This window comes from Amaranthus tricolor, chromosome 3 (genome assembly GCF_026212465.1).
Source record: "Amaranthus tricolor cultivar Red isolate AtriRed21 chromosome 3, ASM2621246v1, whole genome shotgun sequence".
Taxonomy (NCBI): Eukaryota; Viridiplantae; Streptophyta; class Magnoliopsida; order Caryophyllales; family Amaranthaceae; genus Amaranthus; species Amaranthus tricolor.
The window spans coordinates 10,908,950-10,923,050 of NC_080049.1; the positions used below are offsets into that span (position 1 = coordinate 10,908,950).

The 14,101-nt window shown below is 34.6% G+C and overlaps 2 protein-coding genes across 2 annotated transcripts; one reads left to right on the forward strand and one right to left on the reverse strand.

Annotated features, from left to right (window-relative positions):
• Positions 1–6,838: 6,838 nt before the first annotated feature.
• Positions 6,839–8,446, forward strand: LOC130808342 (protein DOG1-like 4). Its single transcript, XM_057673820.1, has 2 exons — positions 6,839–7,547; positions 8,316–8,446. The coding sequence occupies exons 1-2, from the start codon at positions 6,839–6,841 to the stop codon at positions 8,444–8,446; spliced, it is 840 nt and encodes a 279-aa protein (XP_057529803.1).
• A 2,662-nt stretch (positions 8,447–11,108) lies between these two features.
• LOC130808343 (uncharacterized mitochondrial protein AtMg00860-like) lies at positions 11,109–11,807 on the reverse strand. Its single transcript, XM_057673821.1, has one exon. It carries the CDS (start codon positions 11,805–11,807, stop codon positions 11,109–11,111), a length of 699 nt encoding a protein of 232 aa, XP_057529804.1.
• Between the last annotated feature and the right edge of the window lie 2,294 nt (positions 11,808–14,101).

The window sequence follows — 14,101 nt, forward strand, 5'->3', positions numbered from 1 at the left end:
ATATTTCGTTTTCCATTTACGTGAACAAAACATTTGCATCCAAACACACGAAAATTGGAAATATTGGGTTTGACACCTTTGAGCAATTCATAGGGTGTCTTAAAAGTGATTGGTCTTATTAACACACGATTCAAAATATAGCATGCAGTATTAACGGCTTCGGCCCAAAAATTTCTAGGTAGACTACTAGCAATCAACATGGTCCTAGCCATTTCTTCTAAGGTCCTATTTTTCCTCTCTACCACTCCATTTTGTTGTGGTGTTCTAGGTGCGGAAAAATTGTGATTTATACCATGTTCATTGCAATAATTCATGAAGTTTGAATTTTCAAATTCTTTCCCATGATCAGACCTTATGTGAACAATTTGATTATTGGTAGATTTTTGTATTTTATTAGCAAAAGAAACAAACTCATCAAAAGCTTCATCTTTGCTTACTAAAAATATAGTCCAGGTAAATCTACTATAGTCATCAACTATGACAAACACATATCTTTTGCCACTACGGCTTTGTGTTCTCATAGGTCCACATAGATCCATATGAATTAATTCTAATGGTCTAGAGGTAGTCACCAGATACTTTGATTTAAAGGATGACCGCACATGTTTTCCTTTACCACAAGGATCACAAATTTCGTTTTTGAGGAATTTTATTGCTGGTAATCCTCTTACTAGGTCTTTTGATCTTAAGGTGTTAATCAATGAATAGCTAGCATGACCTAGACGCTTGTGCCAAAGCAGTGGGTCTTCTTCTATAACGCTTAAACACGTTAGACTGGTTTTGGGAACAGAGCCCAGGTTCACAACATAAGTGTTCCCTTTTCTGATTCCCTCAAGCACAGGGTCTTCTGTGTTGTTCCTAGAAATTATGCATCGTTCAGAAGTAAACTTAACAGAGTTACCTTTGTCACAAAATTGAGAAATACTTAAAAGATTGTGTTTTAAATTCTCGACTAAAAATACATTGTCAATGGCATGGGAACTTGACCTTCCAACCTTTCCTTTGGCGATTATCTCACCCTTCATATTGTCACCGAAGGTTACAGTTCCCCCATCATAGGCTTCAAGTGAGAGAAATTTAGATTTGTCACCCGTCATATGCTTGGAACACCCACTGTCGAGATACCATGAGTTGTTCCCCCTCACTTGAACCTGCAAAGCAAATTAATGGTTAGGTTCAGAAACCCAGTCATCCTTGGGTTCCCTGTCGATAATACTTGAATTACATTTCTTAATCCATATGCGTTCGACATAATTTTTATTTGCTTTGATATGTTGTTCCCTTTTTACACATTGATTTTTCAGATGTCCAATTTTGCCACAAAAGGAACAAATTTTACTACTAGGGAGATCAACATAGACCTTTTTCTTTTTATTATTTTTATCATAACCTAGACCTTCTTTACTTTTTGGTTTTGCATTTAGAATCCATTTGGGAACTTCATTGATTTTTCCTTTTCCTTTTAAATTAAGTTGATCTTTTAGATACTTATTTTCTCTTTCATATGATTCTAATTTTAATTTCAACTTTTGAAATTCAGTGCTAACCATGTGAGTAGATATATTGTTTACATCTTTACTTAATCCTAACAATTTATTTTGATTTATTTCAATATTAAGAAATAAATTAATGTTTCAATTTTTCAATTGTCTCTTTCAAAACAATATTCTGATCTAGCAAATTAAAAAATCTGCTTTGTACATCTATTCTAAATGAATTTAGGTAAGACACATAATCTTTGTTTGAGTTGAGGTCTTTCTCGATTTGGAGACACTAGATATTCTGTTTATCTAATTTCTCTTGTGTCTCCAAGAGCAACTTAATTAATTTATTCTTACTGAGTTTAGATGGATGTTTAGGAAGTGAGTTATAAGATATTACCTCTTTTTCTTTGGACTCTTCATCCTTGCTGTGATGAGATGCCATGAGGCATAGGTTTGCTATTTCTTCTTCCACTTGAGCTTCTATCTCAGCCTCGCTCTCCGTATCACCCCAAGCTGCAATCATTGCCTTTCTAAAATCAGTTTTGAAGTTTCCCTTCTTATATTGTCTTCCAACTTCTCTTGCTTTTCCCTTGTCCTTCTCATTTTTCCATTGAGGGCAATCCTTGATGAAGTGATCAGTGCTCCCACACTTGTGGCATTCAAAATATGTCTTCAAGTTAGTAGTTCCCTTTTCTTTGTTGTTTCTTTGGTTTCTATATCTGCTGTTCCTGAAGAATTTTTTGAATTTACGTGCCAACATAGCAGCTTCCTCTTCACCATCGTCTGACTCTTCACTATCATCCCCTGCCATAGCCAGTCCTTTATTACAGGAACTGTCAGCTGTTCCCAAATGCAATTCATGAGTCATGAGGGAACCAGCCAACTCTTCCAAATTAAACTTGGTGAAATCTTTCGATTCCTGAATGGCTGTGACCTTAGCTCTCCAGCGTTCGTCTTGAGGAAGACTCCTAAGTATTTTCCTAACTTGTTCATCAACGGGAATGATCTTACCAAGAGAGACCAATTCATTCGTGATATTTGTGAACCTGGTGAACATCTCTTGAATGTTCTCTCTAGGTTCCATAACAAACCTTTCATATTTGGACATTAGGAGGTCAATCTTGGAGCGCTTCACTTCGTTGGTACCTTCATGGGTAACTTCTAGCAGGTCCCAAATCTGCTTGGCAGTTTTGCAACCCATAATACGATTGTGCTCATTAGGACCAAGTTCACAATGAAGTAATTTAATAGCAAGAGTGTTCATCTCCATCTTTTGAAAATCTTCCTTTTCATATTCAGTGATTGGTTTTGGAACAGCTTCATTGTTGGAGTTGATGGTTGTCACTTCAAATTCAATGACTCTCCATACCTGGTAATTTTCGACCTTTATAAAAATTTCCATCCTATTTTTCCAGTAGGTATAGAATTTCCTATCGAACATAGGTGGCCTTTGCGTGGAGTACCCTTCTTCCATGCGTTCGTTCATCTTCAACATCTTGCCAGGGAACAGGATACTGCTCACAGGGTTTCCTGATTAAATGAGGAATAGGGCTCTGATACCAATTGTTGAAATACACGAAGATGGTCGAATGCAACAAGAGGGGGGGTGAATTGTTGTGTATCTAGCTTTACTTATGTTTTTCTTCTAATTTGCGGAATTTTAACAAACAAAATAAAGCTTAAACTTAAAAAGCAAAATATAAAAAGGAGACAAAGATTTTACGTGGAAACCTTCTTGGCCTAATAAGAAGGAAAACCACGACCCCCCGGGATTTCAAAATTCTCACTATATTTTAGGCAATCAATTACAATTACATAAAACAAATATGCTTCACTTGAAGATTCTCTACTCTAGGCCTATTTCTCTTCTCTTCTTTTCTCCTTCTCTTTCTCTTCTCACGCTTCTATTTGAAGCTTCTCTATTCCCCTAGACTTCCCTTAAGTCTAGTTACAACAAAAACACTCAATTACCCTTACAAGGCCAATTCTTAAGAAGATTAAAATTAAGTAGTTGCTCAAGAAAAATATAATGAATTAATTGGCATTAAAATAACTTTGAATATTTTTATTATTTTGATCTCACCTTAAGGACACTCTAAGATGGATACTCCGCTTAAGCGCAGCTTCCCTCGTTTATAAAGAGAACAACCATCAGTGCACTCAACCCACGATTTCCATGTAGTGCACTCACCCCATGACTTCCATTTACTTACTTGCTCCCAAAGAAAATTGGGAAGTTATTGAAAGTAGAGGTGGAAAATGACTGCGGTTCTCTTGTACGGTTAATAGTACATGAGTCACTAGGAAGATCCTAAATTATAGGAGACTTGTTCAAAGTAGAGAATAAATCTCTTGGGTGTCCGAATTTATAGGAGACTAATTCAAAGTGAGGGATAAGTCTTCTCCATATTTTTTAGGTGTTTAAAAAAACTTTTTGCCAATTAATAAATTAATTTAATTAAGCAACTAATTAAACTTTTAACCTTTTACATTAACCAAAAAAAGAAAACGTAATTTTCGTAACTTCCAGTCAATGTCTTCTTCAGACCTGTATCGTGGGGAACAGCGCACTGTCTCCATCTACAACTTTCGTCAGAACGTTAACTCTAGGAACAGTAGGCTGACTTCTAAAGCAATTGTCCAACTTCTTGGATATTTGAGACATATACAACTTCCACGAACCAAGTCATAGGCTTCATCAACGATTAACACAATCTGATATTCACCTACAAAACAATCTCTAAAACATGTTTGTTTATTTAGAAGTGAAGTCATCATCAAAACCTAAGAGGCCAACAATATATATATATATATATATATATATATATATATATATATATATATATATATATATATATATATATATATATATATATATATATATATATATATATATATATATATATATATATATATATATATATGTATATATATATATATATATATATATATATATATATATATGTATATATATATATATATATATATGTACATATATATATATATATATATATATATATATATATGTACATATATATATATATATATATATGTATATATATATGTACATATATATATATATATATATGTACATATATATATATATATATATATACATATATATATATATATATATATATATATATATATATATATATATATATATATATATATATATATATATATATATATATATATATATATATATATATATATATATATATATAATCCTTTATGCATAAAAATAAAATCATGAACACGACTTCTTTATTAAATTGAAATTTTTCTAACGAATGATAAATAATTTATAAATAAATACTCATCCATAACTCGTCTAACAAATTAAGATTTTTTTAAAGAATTAGGATTTTATAAAAAAAAACTTTATTAGTCTAAATGTAAGAACACAACCCTTCTAATAATTAAATTTTGTTAAAAGGTTATGAACTCATGGAAAACTAAACATGAATACGAATCATACTAAACCATATAAAGGTAATACATGAATATAATTATTCCAACAAATTAAATTTTGTTAAAGAATTATAAATCATAATAAACTTAACACATGAATATAATTCTTCTAACAAATTAAATTTTGTTAAAGAATTATAAATCATAAAAAAAAATATAAACTTAACATATGAATATAATTCTTCTAACAAATTAAATTTTGTTAAAGAATTATAAATCATAAAAAAAAATATAAACTTAACACATGAATATAATTCTTCTAACAAATTAAATTTTGTTAAATAATTATAAATCATTAAAATAAATATATAAACTTTACACATGAATATAATTCTTCTAACAAATTAAATTTTAAAGAATTAAATCATGAACATCATTTTTTTTAACAAAGTTAAATTTTGTATTATAATCAAGGACTTACAATTTTCAAGGATTAATGAATAAATTGCCCAATCGAACACCCAAAACAACACTAAAGCTTTTTCCATCACAATTGACCTTCAAAATGGCTTGGACCAAAGCCTTTTCTTTTTTTTAATGGCCTAGATGAGATAGCCCGATCGATAAAAGGAGACGTGTCTTTGTGCATTTTTTTTATTTGATGACATAGATGAGATTAGGGTGGAGTTAAACACTAAATTATAATGATGGAAACAAGAACTAGAGTCACGATGCTTCAAATGAAATCGGCATACGACTAAGTACATAGAGTGTAATTTCGCACAAATAACGAGATAAGGAGAGACACTATAAGCTAGAAGAGAAAGAAATTGCTTCAAAAAAAATGCTTCAGATACCTTGGGTTGATATTTGAGAGTAATAGGGACATCGAACAAGATGTGACCCACTGACTTAAGTGTGTGACCGACTGACTTAAGTGTGCGTGATAAGAATGGAGATCAACTATTGGAATATTATATTATCGAGGCATGTCTTTAAAATGAAAGACAAGTTTTATCTAACGACCACTAGATCAACGCTAGTATAAGAATTAAATTGTTGGACTTTTAGAAAGGATCATAGTAGAAATATAGAAGTAGCGAAAATGATAATGCTTTGATGATGAGTAGACATACCTTGACAGATAGAATTCAAAATGAAGATATGGGATTGGGCTTAAGAATTTGCAATTAATAAGGCAACAATAAAAGTGAATCATTTAAGATTGTTTAGGAATATGCAAAGGCAGGTTCTTAGCGAGCTAACAAGGAAGATTAGAAAATTTGAGCCTAGAAGACTTAAAAAGAAGGCAATGAAGATTGAAGATGATTTGTAGGACAAGAGTAGAAAGCATATGAAAGATCTAGACTTACAAGTTAAGATGGTATAAAATTAGAATGAATGGAGGACAAGAATCCATATAGACAACTATTTGATCTCATATATTGTTTCATGTAATCGATCATAATCTTTTAAAATTAAAGCTCTAAACTTGTTATTATAGCTTATTGTTTCCCTTAATTTGTTTATTTCTAATTATTTCACTAACTTGCTAAAATTTTATTTTTATTATCTAACACGCCAAGAGTCTAAACACGTAGGAGAATTAGTTAGAGAACAGACAAATTTATGTTTAATATCGCTTTTCTTGTCTGTTTGATCTGGGCTCTGACTTTGTTCAATCCGCTACCTCTACTTTGGGCGGGATATTGAGCTAATTCCCATAACCCTTATATAGGTGCAAGTTCTTTAGTATTGTTAAATAATATGGGTCCATATAATTATATTCCACGTCGAAAGCATGCCATGTCCCAAGTGTCATCTAAAATCTTCTTAACAATACAATGCACAAATAATTTACTCATTTGCTCTAACCTTAAGAAAAACCTCTCATGCTCTCTAACTAATACCCTCTCAAACAAAGAATCCCAATTCATACTATGACAAATTTCCACCGCTATCATGAGTCATGGACCGACAAGCTCAATAAACTCATCACTGAAATTTCTACTACTCCAACGCCACGCGCCACCTCTTCCTCAGACCAACAACACATCCGCCACCTTGTCGATGAAGTGGTGGCTCATTACGCCCATTATTACGACACTAAAGCCCAAGCCGCTCGAGTCGATGTCCTCTCTCTGTTTGCTGCCCCATGGGCCTCTGCCTTAGAAAGATCCTTACATTGGGTAGCGGGCTTTAGACCCACTACCCTTTTCCACCTTGTTTATACTGAATCCAGTATTCGGTTTGAGTCCCACGTAGCAGATATACTACATGGGCGTCGAACCGGGGATTTAGGGGAACTTACTGCAGGACAGCTAGCGCGTGTTAGTGAACTCCAATGTTTAACTGTTAAGGAAGAGAACGAGATTGGAGATGAGCTTGGTGCATGGCAAGAAGAAGTAGCCCGGTGTGAGCCCGAATGGTCAGGGCTGTGTGGAGGTGGGCCTGAAGGATTAAATCACTTGCTTAATCGGCTCAGCGCGGTTGTGGTAAGGGCGGATGAGTTGAGGATGAAGACAATTCGACAGGTGGTAGAGCTACTCACGCCGCAACAGGCAGCTGAGTTTTTGATAGCAGCGGCTGAGCTGCAGCTTGGAATTCGAAGGTGGGGCCAACATCAGGATCTTGTACGTGGCGGTGGAGGTGATGGAGAGAGATAATTGCAACGGTTGCAGATGGCACATGGATGTATGATGTATGATGTATGCATGCGTGGTTGCTGGTTGAGTTAGATTAATTATAATTATATTATTGTTATTGCACAAGTTCTGCACATTCTGAAATTAGATGTGGCGGTCCGCAAAATTAGCTAAAAACAAGTATTTTATTTTAAATTATGGATTTCAATTGTAATCATAGAGAAATTATAATATTTGGATAGTCATTCTTAAATTCTCAGTTTTATTTACTTTAGAAACAATGGTGTGATTTGATCTAAATTCAAATTCGAAAATTTTTGATTTTCTAAACAATAAATTTAAGTCAATTTCAATTTTCTAAATGAAATTATCGTTCCCAAATATAACATAAAAAAATTGTTGGATTAAGCGAAGAATATCAAATAAATTACATTTTATTAGCTATATAATGACAATATAAGAATATTTAAGTGCTATGTATCATTGCTATAATTGTTATAATCAAGTTTTTGTTATTTTTTACCTTAAAAACTTCTATACTATTAAATATTTTTTTGATTTTAAGTCTTTTTTACACTATTATTTATTAAAAATTTCATTTGATCGAACATAAGTGGTGATGTCATAATTTATTGCTACTAATATTTTGTAATTCATTACTATGGTTTAAGTATATCAACCAGACGATCCTTTAATCTTACAAAAGGAAGGATTTATAATTTTATTCGTGTCTATAGATCTCTACATGCTTAGTATTGAACTTGGTTCTTAGATATACTAATTGCTGCTTTATTATCACAAAATGGTCTGCTTTCCTTCTTCTGTGGCAAGTATAGTTCGCTCATGAGCTTCTTTAGCCATATGATCTCAGCTACACCCATGGAATTCTTCTTCTATACTTGATAAAACAACCACTTTCTATTTATTACTCCTCCAAACAATGTAAAGTACCTAGAAGTGGATCTCCTATCATCTCAATCTCTTGCCTAGTCTGCATCTGTATAAGCCATAATATCTAAATGGTCTTTCTTCTTGAATAAGATGCCCTTGGAGCTTGTACCCTTTAGATACCTTAAAATCCTCATAACTGTCGTCATATTATGCACTTGTGGTTAGTGCATAAATTTGCTCACTACCCCAACAGCATAATTAAGTAATCTCTGGTCGTATGTGTGAAAGATAGATGAGCTTTCCAACCATTCTCTGACACTGCCCCTATCTGCTAGTTTCTCACCTTCAATCATCTGAAGACCATGATTTATAATAATGGGAGTTTCTGCTAGTGTACAATCAACCATTCCTAGCTGCTAGCAAGTCGAGAATGTAAGGAAGATACCCCTTTGACCTCAGAACCTTAATACCAAGAAAATACTTTAGTTGCCCCAAGTCTTTCATCTCAAATTCTCGAGATAGCTGTTATTTCAGAGTTTGGATTTCTTCCTTATCATCCCCGATAATGATCATATCATCCACATAGATAATCAAGCATGTGCTACGATCGTTCTGCCGCTTAAGGAATAAAGTATGGTTAGAGTTGCTTTGTTTATAGCCAAACTCTGTCATTGCTGCAGTGAATCTCCCAAACCACGCCCTTGGAGATTCTTTTAGACCGTATAAGGTTTTCTTCAACTTACATCCTTCCCCTGGAATAAAGTTGCCAGAAAAACCCAGGGAGTCTTCATATAAACTACTTCCTCTATTCTTCCATGTAAAAAGGCACTTTTCATATCAAACTGATGTAAAGGCCAGTCTTTATTTGCAGTAATATAGAACAAGACCCGAATAGTATCGATTTTGGCCACCAAAGAGAAGGTCTCAGAATAATCCACTCCATATGTCTATGTATAGCCCTGTGCTACAAGTCTAGCTTTGTACTGCTCAATAGTCCCATCGGCATGATACTTAATAGAGTACACCCATCTACATCCTACAGTTCTTTTCCCTTTGGGTATTTCACATTTTCCCCAAGTTTTATTTTTATCAAGTGCAGATATTTCTTCCTTTATTGCCTTTTTGCACCTTAAATCTTGGAGAGCTTCTTTAACATTTTTAGGCACACTATTAGAGTAAAAAGATGCATTAAAACCCCTGGATGTTTGTGAGAAAGCTTCATCATTTTCCTTATTCACTAGGTATTTCAATCGTGCCTCAAACTCTAGATTATATCTCTTAGGTGGAATTCCTCTTGTGCTTCTAGGAGGTAACTTATACTTCCTCATTAGGAACATGATGCTGAATGGGTATGACTGGAGTATGCTAAAGAGGAGATACTATGTCTTCAGGATCAAAACATCTATATCCCTTTTGGTTTACTCCATAGCCAACAAACACACACTTTATTGTCCGAGCCTCAAGTTTAGTTCTAGTCTGTTTGGGAAGGAGAACAAAGACAACACACCCAAAAACATAAGTGGATAAGGAGTGGGAGAATGGAAGAGTGACAAAGGAGCTCAGGGTGGCTAGAGGAGTTTTGTAGTTCAAGGGTTTAAAAGGGAGACGAATGGTAAGGTAAGTGGCTATTGCAATTGCCTCGGGCCAAAAATAAGTTGGGGAGTGATATTTAAGCAAAAGAGCTCGAGTGATTTCAAGCAGAGTACGATTTTCGCGCTCTACAATGCCATTTTATTATGGTGTGTTAGGAAAAGAGGTTTGATGAAGCATTCCATGTTCAGAAAGAAACTGTTGCATAGTTGGGCTTACAAATTCCACCCCTCCTACCCGCCCCCCCCCCCCCCCCCCCCCCCCCCCATTATCAGATCGTAAAATTTGTGATTTTGCATGATACTAAGTTTTGAGCATATGATAAAAGGTAATAAATATATGAAAAACCTCAGATTTGTGTTTTAAGAACTATATCTAACTCATTCAAGTACAATCATCCACAAATAAAACATAATATGAGTAATTACGAGTAGTAAATATAGGAGCAGGGCCCCACACATCAAAAGGTACTAATGAAAAAGGACTACTAGAATGAGAAAAACTAGGCAAATAAGAATGTTTATAACTTTTTGCCAAAACACAAGCTTCACAATCCAACGACATATTAGTGTTAATGAACGAAGGAAATAAATATTTAAAATACGCTAAAGAGGGATGACCTAAGCGATCATGCTATAGCCAGAGATGATGATCAGGAGACCCACAAGTTAGCATAACTTGACTTTTTTAAGTCGTCTCATCAACATAGTATAAACCTCTTCGTTTAGTACCATGTACGATAATGTTTCATGTTTGAGCATCTTTCACAATACAACCAGTAGAGAACATGAGAAAATTACAATTCAACTCTTTAGATGGCTAACTAACAGACAACAGTTTATGAGATAGACTAGGAATTAATAAACAATTTTTTACATGAATAGAGCGAGAAATATCAACAGGGCCAGCACTATCAACACGGACACATTCCCCATTAGCAATCTGTATCTAAGAATGGATGTGGGTACAGAACTTAAAAGATCACTCAGATCAAAAGATCACTCAGATGACAAATCCCCCACATTGAAAGTAACACTTACACCCATCAACTTATCAGGTAGTAAAGCATCAGCCACTACATTACTCATCCATCTTTATACTTGGAACTAAAAGAAAACGATTGAAGAAATTCTACCCATTTTGCATGCCTCTTGTTTAACTTTTGTTTTCCATGTATGAACTTTAAAGCCTCATAATCTGAATGAAGAATAAATGGTTTTGGCCTTAAGTAATGGGACCAATGATCAAGAGCTCTAACTATGACATAGAATTCACGGTCGTAAGTAGAGTAGTTCATCTTAGCTCCATTTAATTTCTCACTAAAGTAACTCACAGGTTTTTTGTCTTGAATAAGGACAACCCCTATTCCAATCCCACTTGCATCACACTCCACCTCAAACACCTTGTTAAAATCTGGAAGCACAAGTATTGGAGCAGTACAAAGCATGTTTTTCATCTTTTCAAAAGCATTTTGAGCACTTTCTCCCCACTCAAACTCTCCTTTTTTAGTTAACTCAGTGATGGGAGCCATAATAGTCGAGAAGTTTTTAATGAACCGCCTATAGAATGAAGCAAGCCCATGAAAACTCCTAACCTCATGCACATTGGTCGGAGCCAACCAAGACTTCTCTGCCTCTATCTTTTCTGGATCAACTCGTACTCCTTCTCCAGTCACAATGTATCCTAAAACCTCCACACTAGGATTCAGGAATACACATTTCTCAAGCTTCCCATACAACTTCACTTCTCTTAATTTTTCAAACAACTTCCTCAAATGTATCATATGATCTTCATTGTTTTTACTATACACCAAGATATCATCCAAGTAAACAACAACAAAATCATTGATAAAAGGACGGAGAACCTCATTCATCAATCTCATAAAAGAACTGGTAGCATTGCAAAGCCCAAAAGGCATCACTAACCACTCATACAACCCTTGTTTTGTTTTGAAAGTTGTTTTCCATTCATCCCCTTCCCTTATTCTCATCTGATGAAAACCACTTCTTAAGTCTATTTTAAAAGAGTAAGGCTCCACTCAACTCATCAAAAATGTCTTGCAACCTAGGCATTGGAAAACGGTATTTGATGGTAATGTTATTAATGGACCGACTATCTACACACATTCTCCAAGTCCCATCTTTTTTTGGCACCAACAGAGCAGAAACGACACAAGGACTAAGACTTTCTCTTACATAACCCTTTTCAATCAACTCATTCACCTGCCTCTCTAACTCCTTACTTTCCTCTGGGTTGCATCTATAAGCAGCTTTGATTGGCAAAGGTGCTCCAGGAATTAAGTTAATGGCGTGCTCAATGCCTCTAATTGGAGGGAGGCCTTTGGGCAAGTCATCGGGGAACACATCTTTGAACTCTTCTAATAACTCTTTTAGGGATGATGAGTTATCACAAGAAGTACTCTTGGTATCTTTGGCCCTTACAACAAAAGCATACACTCCACCATGCTCTTCCACTAATTTCTCAAATTCATTACAAGTTACAAGATAGTTGCTTTTTTTCTTTTCTTTTTTAGCAACTTTAAGGGGTAAGGGAATTAATTTAACTTTTCTACTATCCCTAGTGGTTACAAGATATTCATTACTCTTACCTTTGTGCTCCGAGTTGTGATCAAACTGCCACGGTCTTCCTAGCAACAAATGACAAGCATCCATCGGTAGCACATCACACCACCTTTCATCTTCAAAGCCTCCAATAGAATAAGAGACTAGAGCTTGTTTCTTCACCTTTATGCCAGTGCTATCATTCAACCAATTCAGCTTGTAAGGTTCTTCATGATCTCTAGTAATCAACTTTAAGTTATTCACAGCCTCTGATGAAATTACATCGGTTTGAGCACCACTATAAACAATCACATTGCAAGTCTTCTCACCAATCTTGCATCTAGTATGAAACAAATTATTCCTTTGCCTCAAATCAGATTGTGGTTCACTAAACAACGCTTTTTTCACAACCATCATGTTAAATTCGTCCTCCTGTTGTATTCCTTCATCAAATTCATCCTCTGAATCTACCACTTCCTCAACCACAAAGTTATACCTTTGTTCTTCTTTATCCATGATAGCACACTGAGTAGCGGCCAGAAAAGCTTTGCTAGGGCATTAACTAGCAATGTGTCCTCTTCCATGACACTTAAAACATTTCCTCCTTGTATCAAATTCACTAGGAGTAACCACAGCCTTTTCTTTCTTTGCCTCATATTTCGGACCAGAAGGGGTTGCTTTACTTTGAAAGGTACTCTCTTTTGAGTATGATGGAGTATATTTTGAAGTGTTTTTATAAGGCACTCTCGGTCTTTCTTTTTCCTTTTCTTCCTTGGCTTGATTTTCAAATTTCAAAGCCAATTTGCACACATCACTGAAAGAAGTGTAGTGAGTGACTTCAACTTTTCTACTAATTGTCTTTGACAATCCCTTCACAAATCGAGCAATTTTAAAAGCTTCCTTCTCTTGCAAATCACATATTAAGCAAAGCTTTTCAAATTCTTTTAGATAATCTTCCAGACTCATGCCATCATCTTGTGAAAGATGTGTTAATTTCAAATATTGCTCTTGCTCATATTCTTTGCTCACCCACTTATCTTTCATCTTTTTTTTATTTTTCCCATGAATCGACTTTTTCTTTTCCGGCTCTTCTCCTATTTGCCTTAAAATTGTCATACCATAAGGCAGCAAGTTTTGTAAATTTAAGCACAGCAAGCTTAAATTTTTTTCTATCATCATACCCCTTGTATTCAAACACAGTTTCAATTTGTCTTAGCCAATCAAGGAATGATTCGCTATCATGACCTCCATCAAAATCCAGGAGATCGATTTTCAATCCTCTATCTTCATCAAATGCACGAGAATTTCCTACACCACTACCATCTCCTTCCTCGATCTCATTGAATTTATTAGATGTTTTCAACAACAACTCACCCATAGCATTCATTTGGGTATTTTTTCGTTTTTTTCCGCATCTATTTCTTCATTTTTTCTCTCCAATCTCTCCAATTTTTCTGTTATGATACATAACATATCAGCAAGATCACCATTTGTGCCCATTTTTTTTTTAAACACC